At 42.1% G+C, this 19,280-nt stretch overlaps 3 protein-coding genes across 5 annotated transcripts; all 3 read left to right on the forward strand.

Moving 5' to 3' along the window:
• The first annotated feature begins 2,114 nt into the window (after positions 1-2,114).
• LOC135333904 (E3 ubiquitin-protein ligase TRIM71-like) lies at positions 2,115-4,846 on the forward strand. Its single transcript, XM_064528930.1, has 2 exons — positions 2,115-2,226; positions 2,489-4,846. The coding sequence occupies exon 2, from the start codon at positions 3,208-3,210 to the stop codon at positions 4,399-4,401; it is 1,194 nt and encodes a 397-aa protein (XP_064385000.1). The 5' UTR covers positions 2,115-2,226; positions 2,489-3,207; the 3' UTR covers positions 4,402-4,846.
• Positions 4,847-6,016: 1,170 nt separating this feature from the next.
• On the forward strand, positions 6,017-18,570 carry LOC135333895 (RING finger protein nhl-1-like). 3 transcript variants are annotated; one of them, XR_010394120.1, is made up of 5 exons: positions 6,017-6,992; positions 7,139-9,400; positions 9,927-9,994; positions 10,043-10,117; positions 18,473-18,570. XR_010394120.1 is itself a non-coding variant. In XM_064528921.1 (2 exons), exon 2 carries the CDS (start codon positions 7,179-7,181, stop codon positions 9,381-9,383), a length of 2,205 nt encoding a protein of 734 aa, XP_064384991.1. In that variant the 5' UTR covers positions 6,017-6,992; positions 7,139-7,178; the 3' UTR covers positions 9,384-9,621. The 3 variants fall into 3 exon arrangements, 1 of the variants encoding a protein (XP_064384991.1); XR_010394119.1 differs by lacking the exon at positions 18,473-18,570 and adding an exon at positions 10,460-10,763; XM_064528921.1 differs by lacking the exons at positions 9,927-9,994; positions 10,043-10,117; positions 18,473-18,570 and having other exon boundaries at positions 7,139-9,621.
• On the forward strand, positions 14,845-17,131 carry LOC135333896 (E3 ubiquitin-protein ligase TRIM71-like). The gene is made up of 2 exons (XM_064528922.1): positions 14,845-14,880; positions 15,124-17,131. The coding sequence occupies exon 2, from the start codon at positions 15,161-15,163 to the stop codon at positions 17,114-17,116; it is 1,956 nt and encodes a 651-aa protein (XP_064384992.1). The 5' UTR covers positions 14,845-14,880; positions 15,124-15,160; the 3' UTR covers positions 17,117-17,131.
• Positions 18,571-19,280: the final 710 nt, after the last annotated feature.

Here is a 19,280-nt window from a genome sequence, read left to right on the forward strand (position 1 = left end):
TTCCATCTTGATGGCTATATGAGCCACTTCTCAACGGGGGTAGTCGAGGGGATTGAGGATGTTTAGGCATGTCTCTCTAGTGTCAGCCAATGACAAGTTCACACATGTAGCAATATATACCTTCAACTACACCTACGTATGTAGATCCCTACTATGCTCTATAACGTTCATCCATGTATTGTCTCCATTGTCTCTACTCATGTGTACATGACTTGTGGGGTGCTGTAAAATAGGTTGATGGTATGTACATGCATAATTATGCATATGCTATTATTAATAGTAATGTACACCCGTATAAGATATAGTAACGTAACGTGACCATGTACTCTCCCTCCCCATGCACAGGTGTATGATCTCACCAAGGAGGGGGACCTTCGTAGCCTCTGCACTGAGATTGAGCGTCAGATGAGGGTCAGTGTCCAATCAGGGAAGACCGTGACCTCTCAGCTCATCTCCCTCACTGTGTACGGGCCCCACCTCAGCATTAGTAACCTCAAGAGAATGGTCCTGGTTGACCTCCCAGAGATAGTCAGTGTGAGTGTCATGTGACTGTGTATATCTGTACAGACTGTGACCACTGGTATGGCTGTTAACACAAGAGAAGATATCATCAAAATGTGCAGGTGTGTTGTGTGTGGATATGTAAATGTGCAGGTGTGTTGTGTGTGGAGACTGTAGTGTGGAAGGTGTAGTAAGTAATTCCTGTTCTTCCCACAGACAGTACATGCAGAACCCGAACAACATCATCATGTGCATATACAAGGTAAGTGCTGTAATTGAATCTTATGGTTACTTACGGTGGCCCTGAGTGCTACCAAGAGTTAAACAGTTATAGCTACCTATAGTTTTTCAAAGTTGGTATATAGTTCAGTACCAGAGTCTACCCTCGGATAAACAACTTTGCTTCACCCTCTGATATTCACATAATTATGCCTCGGTGCGCATGCGCAAGCGAGATATTATATGGTAGTGTGTGTATGTGTGTCTGTGTGTGCTGCTCAAGGATCAATAAAGTGCAGTAAGAGTTTATTCTAGCTACAGGTTTCAAGTCTTAGATTTTAATTCGTGGATTTGCAAAATAATGCTTCGTTCTCGATTTATACCTGTTTTGCTTACTTGGGGAATGTTATTGCAGCCTTTTCAGAAGAGTGCGTAGCAAAACTTTCTATGGAGTGTTTCTACTCTACTTAGTAGTTAGCTAGCTATTGGTAGCTGCAAGAGTTTGAACAGAGCTGCACGCCTCTGCTGACGTGACATGATGCAGCAGCCATTAATTTTCACTTTTATACTAGTACTTTTGGCATTCCTTTTAGCACCATTGCTATCATGGTCAATTATTTCCCACTATTGAGTTTTCCCGTAATTCCGTGATTATTATGCGGCAAAGTCTCGAGACTAGCAATAATGTAGTAGCAATAGTAGCTTTATGCTATGTCAACGTATACCGAGGTATTCAGCACCCGTGGTGCTTTCGTATATATTCTTCAAGTGTTCAAACAATTTTTAGGGAATTCCGCAACAGCTTAAAATGCTATAGGTGCATATAATTATAGGAGCTATCAACTTCAGAGTCAACTCACGGTTAGCACTCAAGGCCTCGTAAAATACAACACCGAATTACGACCCATCCTCTCATGTATACGATATGGTGCATTGCACATGAGGGAATGTGAAATTGTGGGAATTGTGGACTGAAATTGTTTGAGTTTTAGTGTATATAACTAAAACTGCAATGTATTGATCATCGAATGTTGAATTGAAAGCACAAATATAATAATCCAGTTTTATATACTTGTACATTGACCATTGGGAGGAGAGGCTGTAAAATTGCAACGTATGACTTTTTGCGGGTGACCACGCTAGATCTACGGTGTGTGTAAGTGATTTCGTTTGTATTGCAACAGTAGACTTGTAGCAGCTCGATTTTTTTTTTTTAAAGAGAAGTTGAAGAGCACATCAAAATGTGCGAATACTGTGTAGAATGCTTGGTTAAGTAGTCGGTTCTAGTCTGAGTTTGTGAATTTTTATCAAGCCTGGAGAGTAGAGGGAAACAACACATCTTCCTGCTATTGTGGAAATGGTTGCTATGAATAGATCTATTGTTACATTATTGACATCTGGTGAATCTCACATGACATTCTGTGTTGCTTCTCTTAATAATTATTAAGAGAAGCAACACAGAATGTCATGTGAGATTCACTAGCTGAATGTCCTACACAAGGAATTGTGAGTTTATCCCTTAATGTGCTGACTTGTATGACTGTACATGTATGTGTTGACTTTCTGTATGTGTGCTATAGTATGTGTACTAGGAATGAATAATATATGTATATAAATACCGTACTTCCCAATAAGGCACCCCCTGAGAATTTGCATACATGTAGAACCGTCTAAATTTTGAATACACTAGATCAAGCGGCACCTTTAATATTTAAGAAAATTAATACAGTGCAGTTTGTAAAACTTCAAATTTTCCTTCACATGCCAGTAAGAAGCCTTACAAGACTTGATCATATCCCAAAACCATGGCCGAGAGAGTGACGACAAAAGAAGCTCTCAAGAAACTCGATGCTCAACTCAAATGCTCCCTTTGTCTCGATACTTTCAAGCAGCCGAAACTCTTGCCTTGTTTTCATGTGTTTTGCAAGTCCCCGTGTCTGGAGAAACTAGTGACTAAGGATGGACGCTCCCTCACTTGTCCCACCTGTCGACACATTGTCCCACTGTCAGAGAGGGGAGTGGCTGGACTGCAATCAGACTTCCACATCGACCACTTGTTTGAGATACAAGATGCTTTCAACAAGGCCGAAAACAACAATGATATGAACTGTGGCAGCTGTGAGGATGGCAAAGCCACCGGATACAGTAACGACTGTGGGGACTTTTTGTGTGAGGAATGTCAAACTGCTCATAAGAGACTCAAATACACGAGGAATCATTATCTCATTTCGCTCAACGCACTCAAAGCTCAAATGACGGGCCTGGTTCCCCCCCAAAAATCCGCCCCCAATTGCCCCGAACACTCGAAGAATGACCTCAAGATATACTGCGATACTTGCTCCACTCTCATTTGCATGGACTGCACCATTCATCTACACAAAGACCACAACTATGACCTGGTGGCTGATGTGCTGACCAAGCACAAGGAAGAACTTGTCTCCAGTCTCAAACCAGTCAAAAACTATTCAGCCAGAGACAAAGGCTGACATGGAACTGACCACAAAAGGAAAAGAACCTCTTCAACAAGCTTGCCGAAGTTTCCTAGAGGTTGATCACAGTGGATCATTCAGCTTAGAGAACAGCCACACGACAGGAGATGGTCTGAAAGGTGCTATAACTGGAGAAACAAAAACTGTATCGTTTCAAGCAAAAACCAAGAGTAACAAGAAATTCAACGGCAAAAGCAACCTCAAAGCTGAACTTGTGGATATCGTGAGCAAAGACATATTGAAATGTGAAGTGATCGATCAACAACACGGTCAACACAAGATCAACTATCGCCCAATGAAACGAGGAAAGCATGAACTACACATCACTGTCAATGGGAACGCAGTACGAGGCAGTCCATTCCCAATAGCTGTAGCCCCATCACCACAGAGCTTCATCAAGCCTTCCCGAGTTGTACGAGGTGTGAACAAGCCACGAGGCACTGTCTCCAACAGTAAGGGAGAGTTAGTTGTTGTTGAAGGTGGTGGAGCTACTATCTCTGTATTGACACCAGAGGGTGAGAAGATACGAACATTCGGAAAGCTGAATACTGCATATGGAGTGACTGTGGACAAAGACGACAACATCTATGTAGTGGAGAACAGCAATCATCGTGTGAATAAATTCTCATCCGACAGAGAGTTTGTGGCAGCTGTTGGTAGTGCAGGCAATGGTAACCTTCAGTTTAGTAGCCCAGCTGGTATTTATTATAACAGAAAAGACAACAACCTGTATGTGCCTGATCAGCTTAACCACAGAATACAAGTGTTCTCTACTGAACTGAAGTTTGTGCGGTGTTTTGGTACACAAGGCAATGGGAACGGACAATTACAGCAACCACTGTATGCATCATTTGATAGTGCCGACAACCTCTATGTGATTGACTTTGCTAACCATCGAGTACAAGTCTTCACTGCTGAAGGTCAATTCTTGAGAGCCTTCTCACAAAAAGCCAACGGTCAGAAGCTGAGTTATCCCTATGCCATAGCCATCGACAGTAGTGACACAGTGTACGTCAGTGAGAATGGACCACATCATGTGAGTGTGTTCACATCTCAGGGAGCCTACATCACCACATTTGGTGGGCCAGGAACGGAAGAGGGACAGTTTAATGGAATTTATGGACTCTCTATTGATCGCAATGACTCTGTTGTTGTATCCGATCGTAACAACAGGCGACTACAGACATTCTAACGAGATAAGTAGTACAAGCAAATAAGTGGATTGTGTATGTTTGTAGTTTAGTGTGAAAATGTTAGTTTATATGCATTATATCAGCTGTGAATAAGTCTGTTATGAAATGAGAGAACAATGTCTACTTCTCTAGCTAGATCTAGTCTCCTAATTCCATTCAAACTCAGCATGTCATGACAGGATGTAATTATTTGATTTGACTTTATCAACCTCCTACATATCCTAAGAGATTATACATGTGTGTTCTTAATTGTGTAATGTGTGCAGTAAGTGTGCTATTGTCAAATTGACGTATTTTTATGCTCGTAGGGAGGGCATTGACTAAATACATAAGTACGAGAGAGGCTACTGTACTACAGAACACGTTATGTGTTCTTTAATACTTACATGGGCTGGACTGCTTTGCTCGTTCCAAACTATTCCAGTGAGTCCACTTTTCCTCCCTCCATGCAGCTACCTGCAATACAGCACACTATATTGCTAACACTTTGAGTGGTGGACTGTGTCACTGTGAGTCATATAGCAAGGTTTGAAGTATAGTTGCCCTGTAGCTGATTGCACTATACGCTTTGCTATATACCCGCTGTTCTATGTATTCCCTACTTCTTTGTCAAATGCATGTTAGTGAAGTACTTATACTAACAAGGGACACACACTTACAGGTAGTGGTGGTTGGAGACCAGAGTGCTGGCAAGACGAGTGTCCTGGAGATAGTTGCTAATGCTCATATATTCCCACGGGGAGGAGGGGAGATGATGACTCGTAGCCCACCATGATTACCCTTAGCAACGGAGCAGAATAAGTTGCAATGGTCTAATATCAGCCAATGACAAGTTTGAACTACACACATTACTTATCAGGGCCTAGTGACAACTACAGCACCTATTTTTGTTCCTGCATGCTATTAAGACATTTACATGTATTGCACAATAAATTATTAGCAAAATTACTGAACTGTTAATTCAAAATGTCATCACCGAGTAATTAAATACGTATATATATATATAGATCCCAAATGCTCTAGAAGATCATGTGTTGTCTTTCCTTAAAAATTGGCATGTATGACTGTATACATGTATTATTTCTGTGTTTAACTCAGCACTCTATTTCTACACACTACATTGTACCGATACATTGTATTGTGGTGCTGTAAAATTGGTACAAAATATAGTGATGTAATGTGACCATGCAGGTACTCTTCCACCCCATAGGTGTATGACCTCACCAAGGAGGGGGACCTTTGTAGCATCTGCACTGCATGAGATTGAGCGTCAAATGAGGGTCAGCGTCCAATCAGGGAAGACAGTGAGCTCTCAGCCCATCTCCCTCACCGTGTACGGACCCCACCTCAAGAGAATGGTCCTGGTTTACCTACCAGGGATCATCAGTGTGAGTGTCATGTGACTGTGCACTCAAATCATGTGACTGTGTGTATTCGTACAGACTGTGATCACAGGTATGGCCGCTAACACAAGAGAAGATATCATCAAAATGTGCAGGTGTGTTGTGTGTGTATATGTATAGTGTGGAAGGTGTAGTCAGTAATTCCTGTTCCTCCACAGACAGTACATGCAGAACCTGAACAACATCATCATGTAAATACAAGGTAAGTGCTGTAGTTGAAGCTTATGGTTACGGTGGCCCTGATTTAGCTACAGCCTTTCAAAGTTGGTAGTTCTGTGTCACACAGAGTCTACCCTTAAATAAACAACTGCACTTCACTCCCAATTAATTCACGGTAGCATTATTAATTCTATTACGTAGTCTATAGTGCTTTTGTACCACTGCCTCCTCCTACATGTATTAACCTCTGTACCCACTTTTTGCTCCTATTAATTTTCTCAAGAAAGTTTGTTTGTGCTCTGAAACAGCTTCAAAATGCTAGGTACATTGTAGCTATCAACTTCAATTTCAACTCACTATAATTATGTACTGTCATGGTACATTGCACATCGGGGAGGGGGCGATGTTCTGTAAAGTGAAACAATGTGCTTGATAACTCATGCATGCAGTTAGTGGTTTAACTGTGTGTGTTTATGCTGACTAGCGATTGCAACAGTATAATTATAAGGAACTACTCATTTCTATATTTTACATTTGTACAGTGCATGTACATTGATATCAAAGGGTGATATTGAAAGCACGTTGGGATGTACCGTATAGCGGGAAATGTTCGTGGGTAAGAGAGGCCTTGGATCGAGGCTAATCTGTGGTATGATCCAGTTAAAATGTGCTAAGCCTATAAAATATGTCCTACACTGTATTTGTGCTGTTTAGTTTTTTAGGGGTGACCGTGCAACAGTACAATTGAACATACATGACTGTGTTCAGAATAGTTCATTGTGAAACAACGAAGAAACTAAAGAGCACCTCAGAATGTCAATCTACGTATAGTGCTTGCACTTGACTGTGGTTAGGTCAATGTGAATTTACGCACAATCGAGTTTGTGATTGTCTTCAAAATACATGTGAACGTAAATAAACGTTTATATGATGTGTGAACAATCTAGATCTATGAATATTGTTGCTCATATTTGACATAATTATGGTGAACCCACCCATTCTGTTCTGAATGTCATCAACAAAGAACTGTGAGTTAATCCCTCAAATGTGCATGACCTGTACTCTATATATATATGTATATGCTAACAGTATAATTTATTGACTTGGGGTGTGTGTATTTAATATGTATTTGTACATAGAATCTACAATAATTTTTACCGATGTTCCCTCACAGATATTGCCCAGTAAAAAACCTTCGATAAATTCTCAAAGCCATGGCCGAGAGAGTGACGACAAAAGAATCTCTCAAGAAACTCGATGCTCAACTCGAATGCTCCCTTTGTCTCGACACTTTCAAGCAGCCGAAACTCTTACCTTGTTTTCATGTGTTTTGCAAGTCCCCGTGTCTGGAGAAACTAGTGACCAACGATGGACGCTCCCTCACTTGTCCCACTTGTCGACACATTGTCCCACTGTCAGAGAGGGGAGTGGCTGGACTGCGATCAGACTTCCACATCGACCACTTGTTTGAGATACAAGATGCTTTCAACAAAGCTGAAGACGATAATGATACAAACTGTGGCAGCTGTGAGGATGGTAAAGCCACTGGATACTGTAACGACTGTGGGGACTTTTTATGTGACGAATGTCAAACTGCTCACAAGAGACTCAAATACACGAGGAATCATAAACTAATTTCGCTGGATGAACTCAAAGCTCAAGTGACTAGCCTGGTTCCCCCCAAGAAAGCCGTCCCCCATTGCTCCAAACACTCGGAGAATGCCCTCAAGATATACTGTGATACTTGCTCCACTCTCATTTGCATGGACTGCACCATTCGTCTCCACAAAGACCACAACTACGACCTGGTGGCTGATGTGCTGACCAAGCACAAAGAAGAACTTGTCTCCAGTCTCAAACCAGTCAAAGAGAAGCTGGACAGTGTACAACGAGCTCTGAAGGACTTTGACACAAGAGCCAAGGCAATCCACGATCAGAAGGCCGCAATTGAAGCCAACATCCACAAGGAAATTGACGAACAACATCGACTGTTAGATCAACGAAGGGCAGAGCTTGTAGGAGAGCTAGAGATGCTGACTCAACAGAAACTGAAGGATCTGGCGGCACAAAGGGACCAAGTGGAGATCACTCAGGTGAAACTGACCAGCTGTCTGGAGTACGCTGAGGGGGTCTCAAAACAGGCGAAAACTTCCGTTCTCAAGAGAGTCAAACAAATTTCTGCTGAATTCGATCGAAACACAATTCAGCCAGAAACAAAGGCTGACATAGAACTGATCACAAAAGGAAAAGAACCTCTCCAACAAGCTTGCCGAAGTTTCTTAGAGGTTGATCACAGTGGATCATTTAGCTTAGAGAACAGCCACACGACAGGAGATGGTCTGAAAGGTGCTACAACTGGAGAAACAAAAACTGTATCGTTTCGAGCAAAAACCAAGAGTAACAGAAATGTCAAACGCAAACTCGACCTCAAAGCTGAACTCGTGCGTTTGGAGAGCAAAGATATATTGAAATGTGAAGTGATCGATCAACAACATGGCCAACACAAGATCAACTATCGCCCATTGAACCGAGGAAAGCATGAACTACACATCACTGTCAATGAGGACGCAGTACGAGGCAGTCCATTCCCAATAGCTGTAGCCCCATCACCACAGAGCTTCGTCAAGCCTTCCCGAGTTGTACGAGGTGTGAACAAACCACGAGGCACTGTCTTCAACAGTAAGGGACAGTTGGTTGTTGTTGAAGGTAGTGGAGCTACTGTCTCTGTATTGACACCAGAGGGTCAGAAGATACAAACGTTTGGACAGCTGAATAATGCATTTGGAGTGACTGTGGACAAAGACGACAACATCTATGTAGTGGAGTGTGGCAATCATCGTGTGAATAAGTTCTCATCCGACGGAGAGTTTGTGGCAGCTGTTGGTAGTCAAGGCAGCGGTAACCTTCAGTTTAGTAGCCCATTTGATATTTGTTATAACAGAAGAGACAACAACTTGTATATGCCTGATCAGGGTAACCACAGAATACAAGTGCTTTCCACTGATCTGAAGTTCGTACGATGTTTCGGTACACCTGGCAATGGGAACGGACAATTACAGCAACCACTATATGCAACATTTGATAGTGCCAACAACCTCTATGTGACTGATCGTGGTAACCATCGAGTACAAGTCTTCACTGCTGAAGGTCATTTCCTGAGAACCTTCTCACAAAAAGCCAAAGGTAAAAAGCTGAACTCACTCTGGGCCATAGCCATCGATAGCAATGACACAGTGTACGTCAGTGAGAATGGACCGCATCATGTGAGTGTGTTCATATCTCAGGGAGCCTACATCACCACGTTTGGTGGACCAGGAACGAAAGAGGGACAGTTTAATGGCATTTACGGACTCTCTATTAATCGCAATGACTCAGTTGTTGTGTCCGATCTGAACAATGGGCGACTGCAGATATTCTAGGAACTTTAGAGTGTCAGGTACTGTGTACATTTTTTGTAGTGTTATTTTGTGTTCTAGTCTGAAATCCAACCAGTGAACCTGGTTTGGCTTAGTGTGAAAATTGTTGTAACGTCTTTGTACGTCTTTAAGTTTTGATATGTTGAAATCTGTGGTTATTAGTCTGTTTTAGCACATGAAGTATGCATGGAAAATTCACTGTTTACTTGATTCTCTTTATTGCACTCACACTCTGCCAGCACATGTCATTAATATGTTACAAATGGTTCAGTGGATGCTGAGAGAATCATAATATTATATTGACAGACATTGTCAGTCAACTATGGTCAAATGGACCCAGAATTAGATTCCTATAGATTGCCTGTACTGTCGGGTTACCTCAAACTATTACTGTTGTATTAGTATACCCTCAATACCTACACAGCCTAGCTTGTCCTCATGACTGCCTTACTGATACTAATACCTACACAGCCTTGCATTGTCTAACCTCAAAACTCTTGTCATGATTTCCAGCGCTCTTTTATAATTATCTCTCCTTTTCTCAAGGCTCTCGTACGATATTTGTGCTCACCAAAGTTGACCTGGCGGAGAAGGGTGGAGTCAAACAAGACAGGGTGAGTGTTTGTGACCAATCAGATTGATGCTATAGTTTGCCCCTGCAGATGCTCTCAATTCTGGATGGCCAGTTGTTTTCCCAATGAAGGCCCTTGGATACTATGCCCTGGTTACTGGGAGAGGTATGTATGTATGTGTACTGTACTTATCGTGAACTGTTGCACTCTAGCGGAGCAGTTTTCTAAGTGATTTTGTGTTCATGTGTCCTAATTGTTAATGTGTATATAGAATGTATAGGGAGTCCATCAACAATCAGGCACTGCGCTTTAAGAGCTAGTGAGTATGCGTTGGATATTAATATTGTACATAACCATGATAACTATATAGTGAACTGGGCTTCGACTCTTTAATGCTGGTTCTTTATAATTATATGTGAGCACGTTAGACTTTGAATCTAAGTTCAATTCTCGGCAGGACCTTTATTTTTTTATAGTGCAGCTCATTGTGATTTTCTGCATATTCAGTACACGTTTTCTGAGGTAGTGGCAAGCTAGCGAACTCTGGCAGGTCAACAGGTCAGAGAAGCTCTCAATTGTAAAGACACATGCAGACAGCAATTAAAGAGACTGACTGCGTGCATGTGTGAACCTCTATAATTATGTAGTATCTTCCGTTTGTATAAAAATGTATACATAATTGTGATACCGTAGGTCATCAAAGTATCTCTACTATTAGTATTCTTTTGGTACGGTATGAAGTTTACGATTAATTAACAGAAATCAGCAACATACGTGTAATTCCCGGTATATATAAAACACTATATTGTCAAAAACAATTACTCAAACAACATAATATATATGTACAGCTAAAAATAAAGTATACAACAGAGCAAAAACTGACAATTAAATACAAAATATTGTTAATAGTACTGATGGTGTTTTGAAAACCTACTACATATTTCCTAGCTACATACATGCAGTGGGTGATTCACACAGTCACAGATGGCTGCCTAGTGAGTTGAGTCTGAGCCTTCTCTATACTGCTAGTGATACGATACAAGTGCCCCGAGAGTGTGATCCCCATGGTCTTAAGGTCGGCCTCTGTGAGCTGCAACACTTGGTTGATGTCGTTCAGCTCGGCTTCATCGAATTTGACCTTATAACGTTCCATCTTGATGGCTATATGAGCCACTTCTCAATGGTAGGGTAGTCGAGGGAGTTGAGGATGTTTAGGTATGTCTCTCTAGTGTCAGCCAATGACAAGTTTAAATTACACACAACTACACCTACGCATGTATATCCCTACTATGCTCTAAACGTTTATCCATGTATTGTCTCCATTGTCTCTACTCATGTGTACATGACTTGTGGGTTGCTGTAAGATAGGTTGATGGTATGTACATGCATGCATGCATATATATACATTCATAGCTATTAATTGACTAATAGTAATTTACATGCACCCGTATATAAGATAGTGACGTAACGTGGCCATGTACTCTCCCACCCCATGCACAGGTGAATGACCTCACCAAGAAGGGGGACCTTCGTAGCCTCGCACTGAGATTAAGCGTCAGATGAGGGTCAGCGTCCAATCAGGGAAGACCGTGAGCTCTCAGCCCATCTCTCTCACCGTGTACAGACCCCACTTCAAGAGAAAGGTCCTGGTTGACCTCCCAGAGATTGTCAGTGTGAGTGTCATGTGACTGTACATGCACTCAATCATGTTACTGTGTGTAGACGGTGACCACTGATATGGTCGCTAACACAAGAGAAGATGTCATCAAAATGTGCAGGTGTGTTGTGTGTGGTGACTGTATAGTGTGGAAAGTGTCTAGTAATTCCTGTTCTTCCACAGACAGTACATGCAGAACCCAAACGCCATCATCATGTGCATACAAGGTAAGTGCTTAGCCTCGTTCCCAGGCCTTACTTTTTCTTGCTGTTGTCACTGTTCATCCATAAATAATCACAAGAAAGACATAGTGAGGCAGCAAAGAAAGAAATGGGCGTACAGTTAAGAAAAAGTAAGGCCTGGTTTGGGAAATCGCGTGATCCACAAGGATTTTTATGAACGTGGGCGATATGTAGCCCACAATCGTGACGTAAGGTATTCTCCCACGCATTCAGAGTTAATAAAACTGTACTGAGACAACCACCCAAGCTGTGCTGCAAGTCAGATCAGAGAACCAGCGTGGCCAGCTCTGGTGGCAGTAGCTACCTGCAATATGATAATGATGACTAAGCTATTCTTGATCTATACTAGCATGTAGAAAGACACAAGAAAAGGTAATAGTCTGAGAGAATCTGAACACACAATCTAGACTAGTAGATCATCTAGCTAAGCCTAAGGTATATAGCTAGCTATAGTGCTTGCAAACTTCCAGTTCCAAGTCCATGTCCAGCTTGCTGCAGGCAAAGTTTTATTAGTCATAGATATCTGCGTGGGCAGTCCAACATCTCTAGCTCAGCATGTCCACGCTCATTTTCACCCTTCTACCACCCTTCTACCCTCACGCGACTTCCCGATACAGGCTCTCCTTTTTCCTAACTCTACGTCTATTTCTTTCTTTATTCCTCCAATTAATACCGTATTTTATCTCATTGAACGATTAAGAGACAGTATTTTATCTTATTGAACGATTGTGATAAAGAACAGAAAAAGGAGAGCCTGTGTAGAGGCTAGTAAGTGCTGTCATTGAATCTTATGGTTACTTACGGTGGCCCTGAGTGCTACCAAGAGTTAAGCTTACAGTTATAGCTACCTATAGTTTTTCAAAGTTGGTATATGGTTCAGTCCCATGCAGAGTCTACCCTCGGGTAAACAACTTCACTTCACCCTCGATATTCACATAATTATGCCTCGGTGCGCATGCGCAAGCGAGATATTATATGGTAGTGCATGTGTGTGTATGTGTATGTGTGTGCTGCTCAAGGATCAATAAAGTGCAGTAAGAGTTTATTCTAGCTACAGGCTTCAAGTCTTAGATTTTAATTCGTGGATTTGCAAAATAGTGCTTCGTCCTTGAGTTATACCTGTTTTGCTTAATTGGGGAATGTTATTGCAGCCTTTTCAGAAGAGTGCGTAGCAAAACCTTTCCATAGAGTGTTTCTACTCTATTTAGTAGTTATAGCTAGCTATTGGTAGCTGCAAGAGTTTGAACAGAGCTGCAAGCCTCTGCTGACGTGACATGATGCAGCAGCCATTAATTTTAGCTTTTAGACTTGTACTTTTGGCATTCTTTTTTAGTACCATTGCAATCCTGGTCAATCATTTCCCACTATTGAGTTTTCCTGTAATTCCGTGATTAGAAAATAATTATTATGCGGCAAAGTCTCGAGACTAGCAATAATGTAGTAGCAATAGTAGCTACGTATTAGTTATTGCCCAGCCAGAGTGCAACATGCCATATATTGCACTGGAGCAATGTCATCCAGTGCAATATATGGCATGTTGCACGAGGGCGCCGGCAATAACTAACTTGTTGCCCAATGACGTTAAACTCGTCTGACTGGTCATATAAATCGTAATAAAAGACATGTGTTTTGAAGGAATTTAGTGTATTCATTAGTTTTGCTGAATTCCATAGTAAATTTTTTAGGTTTTCTTCCCACTAGTAGTTGTAAAGGTAGTAGCCTATAAAAGGGACCAACTGAGTATTGGGTGGGATGGTGGTCCCAAATGGATATCTCTTAAAGAAATCTACTGCATTTACACAGTGCAAGTGCATATAATGCAGTGCAATATATGGTAGCCATGGCAGTGATGCAACATGCCATATACTGAGCACTGGATTGCTTTGATCTGCCCACTCACTGGGCAACAACCGCATTTACACACAGTGCAAGTGCATATAATCCAGTGCAAGTGCATATAATCCAGTGCATTATGCCATATAATGCAGTGCAATATATGGTAGCCATGGCAGTGATGCAACATGCCATATACTGAGCACTGGATTGCTTTGATCTGCCCACTCACTGGGCACAAGTATAATTATAGGAGCTATCAACTTCAGAGTCAACTCACGGTTAGCACTCAGGGCCTCGTAAAATACAACAATTACGACCCAGCCTCTCATGTATGCGATATGGTGAATTGCACATGGGGGAATGTGAAATTGTGGGAATTGTGGACTGAAATTGTTTGAGTTTTAGTGTATATAACTAAAACTGCGATGTATTGATCATCGAACGTGATATTGAAAGCACAAATATAATAATCCAGTTTTCTATACTTGTACATTGACCATTGGGGGAAGTGCTGTAAAATTGAAATGTATGACTTTTTGCGGGTGACCACGCTATAGATGTACGGTGTGTGTAAGTGATTTCGTTATTGTTGCAACAGTAGACTCGTGTATATGTAAGGAGCAGCTCGACTTTTTTCAATTCATTGAAAAAGAGAAGTTGAAGAGCACATCAGAATGTACAATGCAATCGAATGCTTGGTTAAGTAGCCGGTTCTAGTCTGAGTTTGTGAATTTTTATCAAGCCTGGTAGAGTATAGTAGACATCTTCCTGCTTATTGTGGAAATGGTTGCTATGAATATTGTTACATTATTGACATCTGGTGAATCTCACATGACATTCTGTGTTGCTTCTCTTTAATAATGCACCTATCAATGTGTTGCCCCATCCCCCCCCCCGGGAGGGGTCGGGGTTATATGGGGGATTTGACCATACCTCAGGTCAAATTCCCCCAGGTGGGGGAGGATTCTGTGTTCAAATCCCCCAGTCAACAGGGGGTTTTTGAGCCCCAAGCAGTTGCACTGCATAAAAACAGGCTATAAAAGCAGTCTTTACTACGCAAAGCCAGGTGAAATCCCCCAGTATGGGGCCAAAATGTCAGGTCAAATTGAGTCAAATCCCCCCGGGGGGGGGTAGTGGGGCAACACATTGATAGGTGCATAATAATTCTAGCTGAATGTCCTACACAAGGAATTGTGAGTTTATCCCTTAATGTGCTGACTTGTATGACTGTGTGTGTGTTGACTGTCTGTATGTGTGCTAGTATGTGTACTAGGAATGAATAATATGTATATAAATACCGTACTTCTTCGCAATAAGGCACCCCCTGAGAATTTTGCGTACATGTAGAACCGTATAAATTAATACACTAGATCAAACGGCACCTTTAATATTTACAGTGCAGTTTGTAAAACTTCCAATTTTCCCTCACATGCCAGTAAGAAGCCTTACAAGACTTGATCATATCCCAAAGCCATGGCCGAGAGAGTGACTACAAAAGAAGCTCTCAAGAAACTCGATGCTCAACTCGAATGCTCCCTTTGTCTCGACACTTTCAAGCAGCCGAAACTCTTGCCTTGTTTTCATGTGTTTTGCAAGTCCCCGTGTCTGGAGAAACTAGTGACCATGGATGGACGCTCCCTCACTTGTCCCACCTGTCGACACATTGTCCCACTGTCAGAGAGGGGAGTGGCTGGACTGCAATCAGACTTCCACATCGACCACTTGTTTGAGATACAAGATGCTTTCAACAAGGCCGATGACAACAATGATACAAACTGTGGCAGCTGTGAGGATGGCAAAGCCACCGGATACTGTAACGACTGTGGGGACTTTTTGTGTGACAGGTGTCAAACTGCTCACAAATTTGTTAAATACACTCGTCAACATAAACTGATTTCGCTGGATGAACTGAAAGCTCAAGTGACTAGCCTGGTTCCCCCCAAGAAAGCCGTCCCTCATTGCCCCAAACACTCGAGGAATGACCTCAAGATATACTGCGATACCTGCTCCACTGTCATTTGCATGGACTGCACCATTCGACTCCACAAAGACCACAACTACGACCTGGTGGCTGATGTGCTGACCAAGCATAAGGAAGAACTTGTCTCCAGTCTCAAACCAGTCAAAGAGAAGCTGGACAGTGTACAACGAGCTCTGAAGGACTTTGACACAAGAGCCAAGGAAATCCACGATCAGAAGGCCACGATTGAAGCCAACATCCACAAGGAAATTGACAAACAACATCGACTGTTGGACCAACGAAGGGCAGAGCTTGTGGGAGAGCTAGAGATGCTGACTCAGCAGAAGCTGAAGGATCTGGCGGCACAGAGGGACCAAGTGGAGATCACTCAGGTGAAACTGACCAGCTGTCTAGAGTACGCTGAGGGGGGTCTCAAAACAGGCACAGATGGTGATGTACTCGAAATGAAATCTTCCGTTGTTAAGAGAGTCGAACAGATCACTACCGAATTAGAGTCAAACACTATTCAACCAGAGACAAAGGCTGACATGGAACTGATCACTAAAGGAAAAGAACCTCTCCAACAAGCTTGTCGAGATTTCCTAGAGATTTATCACAGTGGATCATTCAGCTTAGAGAACAGCCACACGACAGGAGATGGTCTGAAATGTGCTACAAATGGAGAAACAAAAACTGTATCCTTTCAAGCAAAAACCAAGAGTAACAGAAATATCAAACGCAAACTCGACCTCAAAGCTGAACTCGTGCGTTTGGAAAGCAAAGATACATTGAAATGTGAAGTGATCGAGCAACAACATGGCCAACACAAAATCAACTATCGCCCTATGAAACAAGGAAAGCATGAACTACACATCACTGTCAATGGGGACGCAGTACGAGGCAGTCTATTCCCAATAGCTGTAGTCCCATCACCACAGAGCTTCGTCAAGCCTTCCCAAGTTGTACGAGGTGTGAACACCCCACGAGGCACTGTCTCCAACAGTAAGGGACAGTTAGTTGTTGTTGAAGGAGCTACTGTCTCTGTATTGACACCAGAGGGTGAGAAGATACAAACGTTTGGACAGCTGAATAATGCATTTGGAGTGACCTTGGACAAAGACGACAACATCTATGTAGTGGAGTGTAGCAATCATTGTGTGAATAAGTTCTCATCCGACGGAGAGTTTGTGGCAGCTGTTGGTAGTGAAGGCAGTGGTAACCTTCTGTTTCAGGACCCTTACGGTATATTTTATAACAAAAGGGACAACAACCTGTATGTGCCTGATTGCAACAACCACAGAATACAAGTGCTCTCTACTGAACTGAAGTTCGTACGATGTTTCGGTATCCCTGGCAATGGGAACGGTCAATTACAGCAACCATTGCATGCAACGTTTGATAGTGCCAACAACCTCTATGTGATTGATGATGGTAACCATCGAGTACAGGTCTTTACTGCTGAAGGTTAATTCCTGAGAACCTTCTCACAAAAAGCCAACGGTCAGAAGCTGAACCTTCCTTGGACCATAGCCATCGACAGTAGTGACACAGTGTACGTCAGTGAGAATGGACCGAATCATGTGAGTGTGTTCACATCTCATGGAGCCTACATCACCACGTTTGGTGGACCTGGAACGAAAGAGGGACGGTTTAATGCCATTTATGGACTCTCTATTGATCGCAATGACTCTGTTGTTATATCCGATCAAGGCAACGAGCGACTGCACATATTCTAACGAGATAAGTGCAGTCAAGCCAAGAACTTTTAAGTGGACTATGTTTGTAGGTTCATGGTTAGCATTCATAATTTGTTAGTTGCGTTTTAATTAATTTCTGCTCTAATGGAAAATCTTGAAATAGTTGTTACGAAGTTTGTTTCTATGTTTGTAGCCATGTTTCTATCGAACTCTTGGACCATTATGTTTAATTTGTAGCTTAAAATAATAGTGCACTTGCGGCGTATTTTGAAATCCAATTTGTTCTCGCTACAGCACAATCGCGATTATTACAAACTTTACTTGTTTTTCAACTTGAATACAGCTCTGTGGTACCTAAGAGTACAAGCACATAAGTATATAGGTATGAAATTACAAAATTTGTGGTTCAGTGTTTAGTATAACAAGAATGTGCTTAATATCTATATTGCTAACACTTTGAGTGGTGGACTGTGTGAGTGGATGCAACTAGAAATATATATATAGCAAAGTTTATAGTTGTAGCAAGGTTTGTAGTATAGTTGCCCTGTAGCTGATTGCAGTGATACACTAGCTAAACACCTTGCTACCCACTGTTCAATGTATTCCCTAGCCCAATGTCTAATGCATGTTAGTGAAGTACTTACTAACAACAGACACACACACACTTGCAGATGGTGGTGGTTGGAGACCAGAGTGCTGGCAAGACGAGTGTCCTGGAGATAATGCTCGTATATTCCCACGAGGAGGAGGGGAGATGATGACTCGTAGCCCCACCATGGTTACCCATAGCGACAGACCAGAGCGTGTTGCAATGGTCTCTCTATAATTAATGTCAGCCAATGAACTACATACACACCATGCACACATGTACACCTATACGTAGATCCCAAATGCTCTAAACATTCATCTACGTGTATATGTTGTCTCTCCTTAAAAATTGGTATGTATGACTGTATAATTATTATCAGCACTTTATTTTTACTGGTACATTTACTGCACTGCGGTGTTGTACAATTTGGTTGATGGCATGTATGTACATCGATCCACTGCATGTAAATTGTCTCTGACATTCATAGCTATATGCATTGGGTACCCATTATAGTGACCATGTACTCTCCCAGCCCACAGGTGTATGACCTCACCAAGGAGGGGGACCTTCGTAGCCTTTGCACTGAGATGGAGCCTCAAATGAGGGTCAGCGTCCAATCAGGGAAGACCGTGAGCTCTCAGTCCATCTCCCTCATCGTGTACGGACCCCATCAGATCTCAAGAGAATGGTCCTGGTCGACCTCCCAGTGTGAGTGTCATGTAACTATACACTCAAATCATGTGACTGTGTGTATTCGTACAGACTGTGACCACCGGTATGGCCGTTAACACAAGAGATGAAATGTGCAGGTGTGTTGGTGTGTTGGTGTGTGGATATGTATAGTGTGGAAGGTGTAGTCAGTAATTCCTGTTCTTCCACAGACAGTATATGCAGAACCCGAACGCCATCATCATGTGCATACAAGGTAAGTGCTGTAGTTGAAGCTTATGGTTACGGTGGCACTGAGTGCTACCAATATTACAGTTCATTTAACTACAGCCTTTTGAAGTTGGTATAGTTCTGTCTCACGCAGAGTCTACCCTTAAATAAACAACTGCGCTTCACTCTCAATTAATTCACGGTAGCATTATTAATTCTATTATTACGTATAGTCTATGGTGTTTTCGTACCACTGCCTCCTACATGTATTAACTTCTGTACCCATTTTTGCTCCTATTAGCTTTCTAAAGAAAGTTTGTTTGTGCTCCGAAACAGCTTCAAAATGCTAGGTACATTGTAGCTATCAACTTCTCACTAGTACTATCATAGTACATTGCACATCGGGGAGGGGGCGATGTTCTATAAATTTGAAACAATGTGCTTGATAACTCATGCAGGAAGTTAGTG

This window comes from Halichondria panicea, chromosome 3, assembly GCF_963675165.1.
Source record: "Halichondria panicea chromosome 3, odHalPani1.1, whole genome shotgun sequence".
Taxonomy (NCBI): Eukaryota; Metazoa; Porifera; class Demospongiae; order Suberitida; family Halichondriidae; genus Halichondria; species Halichondria panicea.

Bases quoted from the DNA above. Each gene is read 5' to 3' on its own strand.
- LOC135333896 (XM_064528922.1), top strand. From the start codon at position 15,161: ATGGCCGAGAGAGTGACTACAAAAGAAGCTCTCAAGAAACTCGATGCT.
- LOC135333904 (XM_064528930.1), top strand. From the start codon at position 3,208: ATGGAACTGACCACAAAAGGAAAAGAACCTCTTCAACAAGCTTGCCGA.
- LOC135333895 (XM_064528921.1), top strand. From the start codon at position 7,179: ATGGCCGAGAGAGTGACGACAAAAGAATCTCTCAAGAAACTCGATGCT.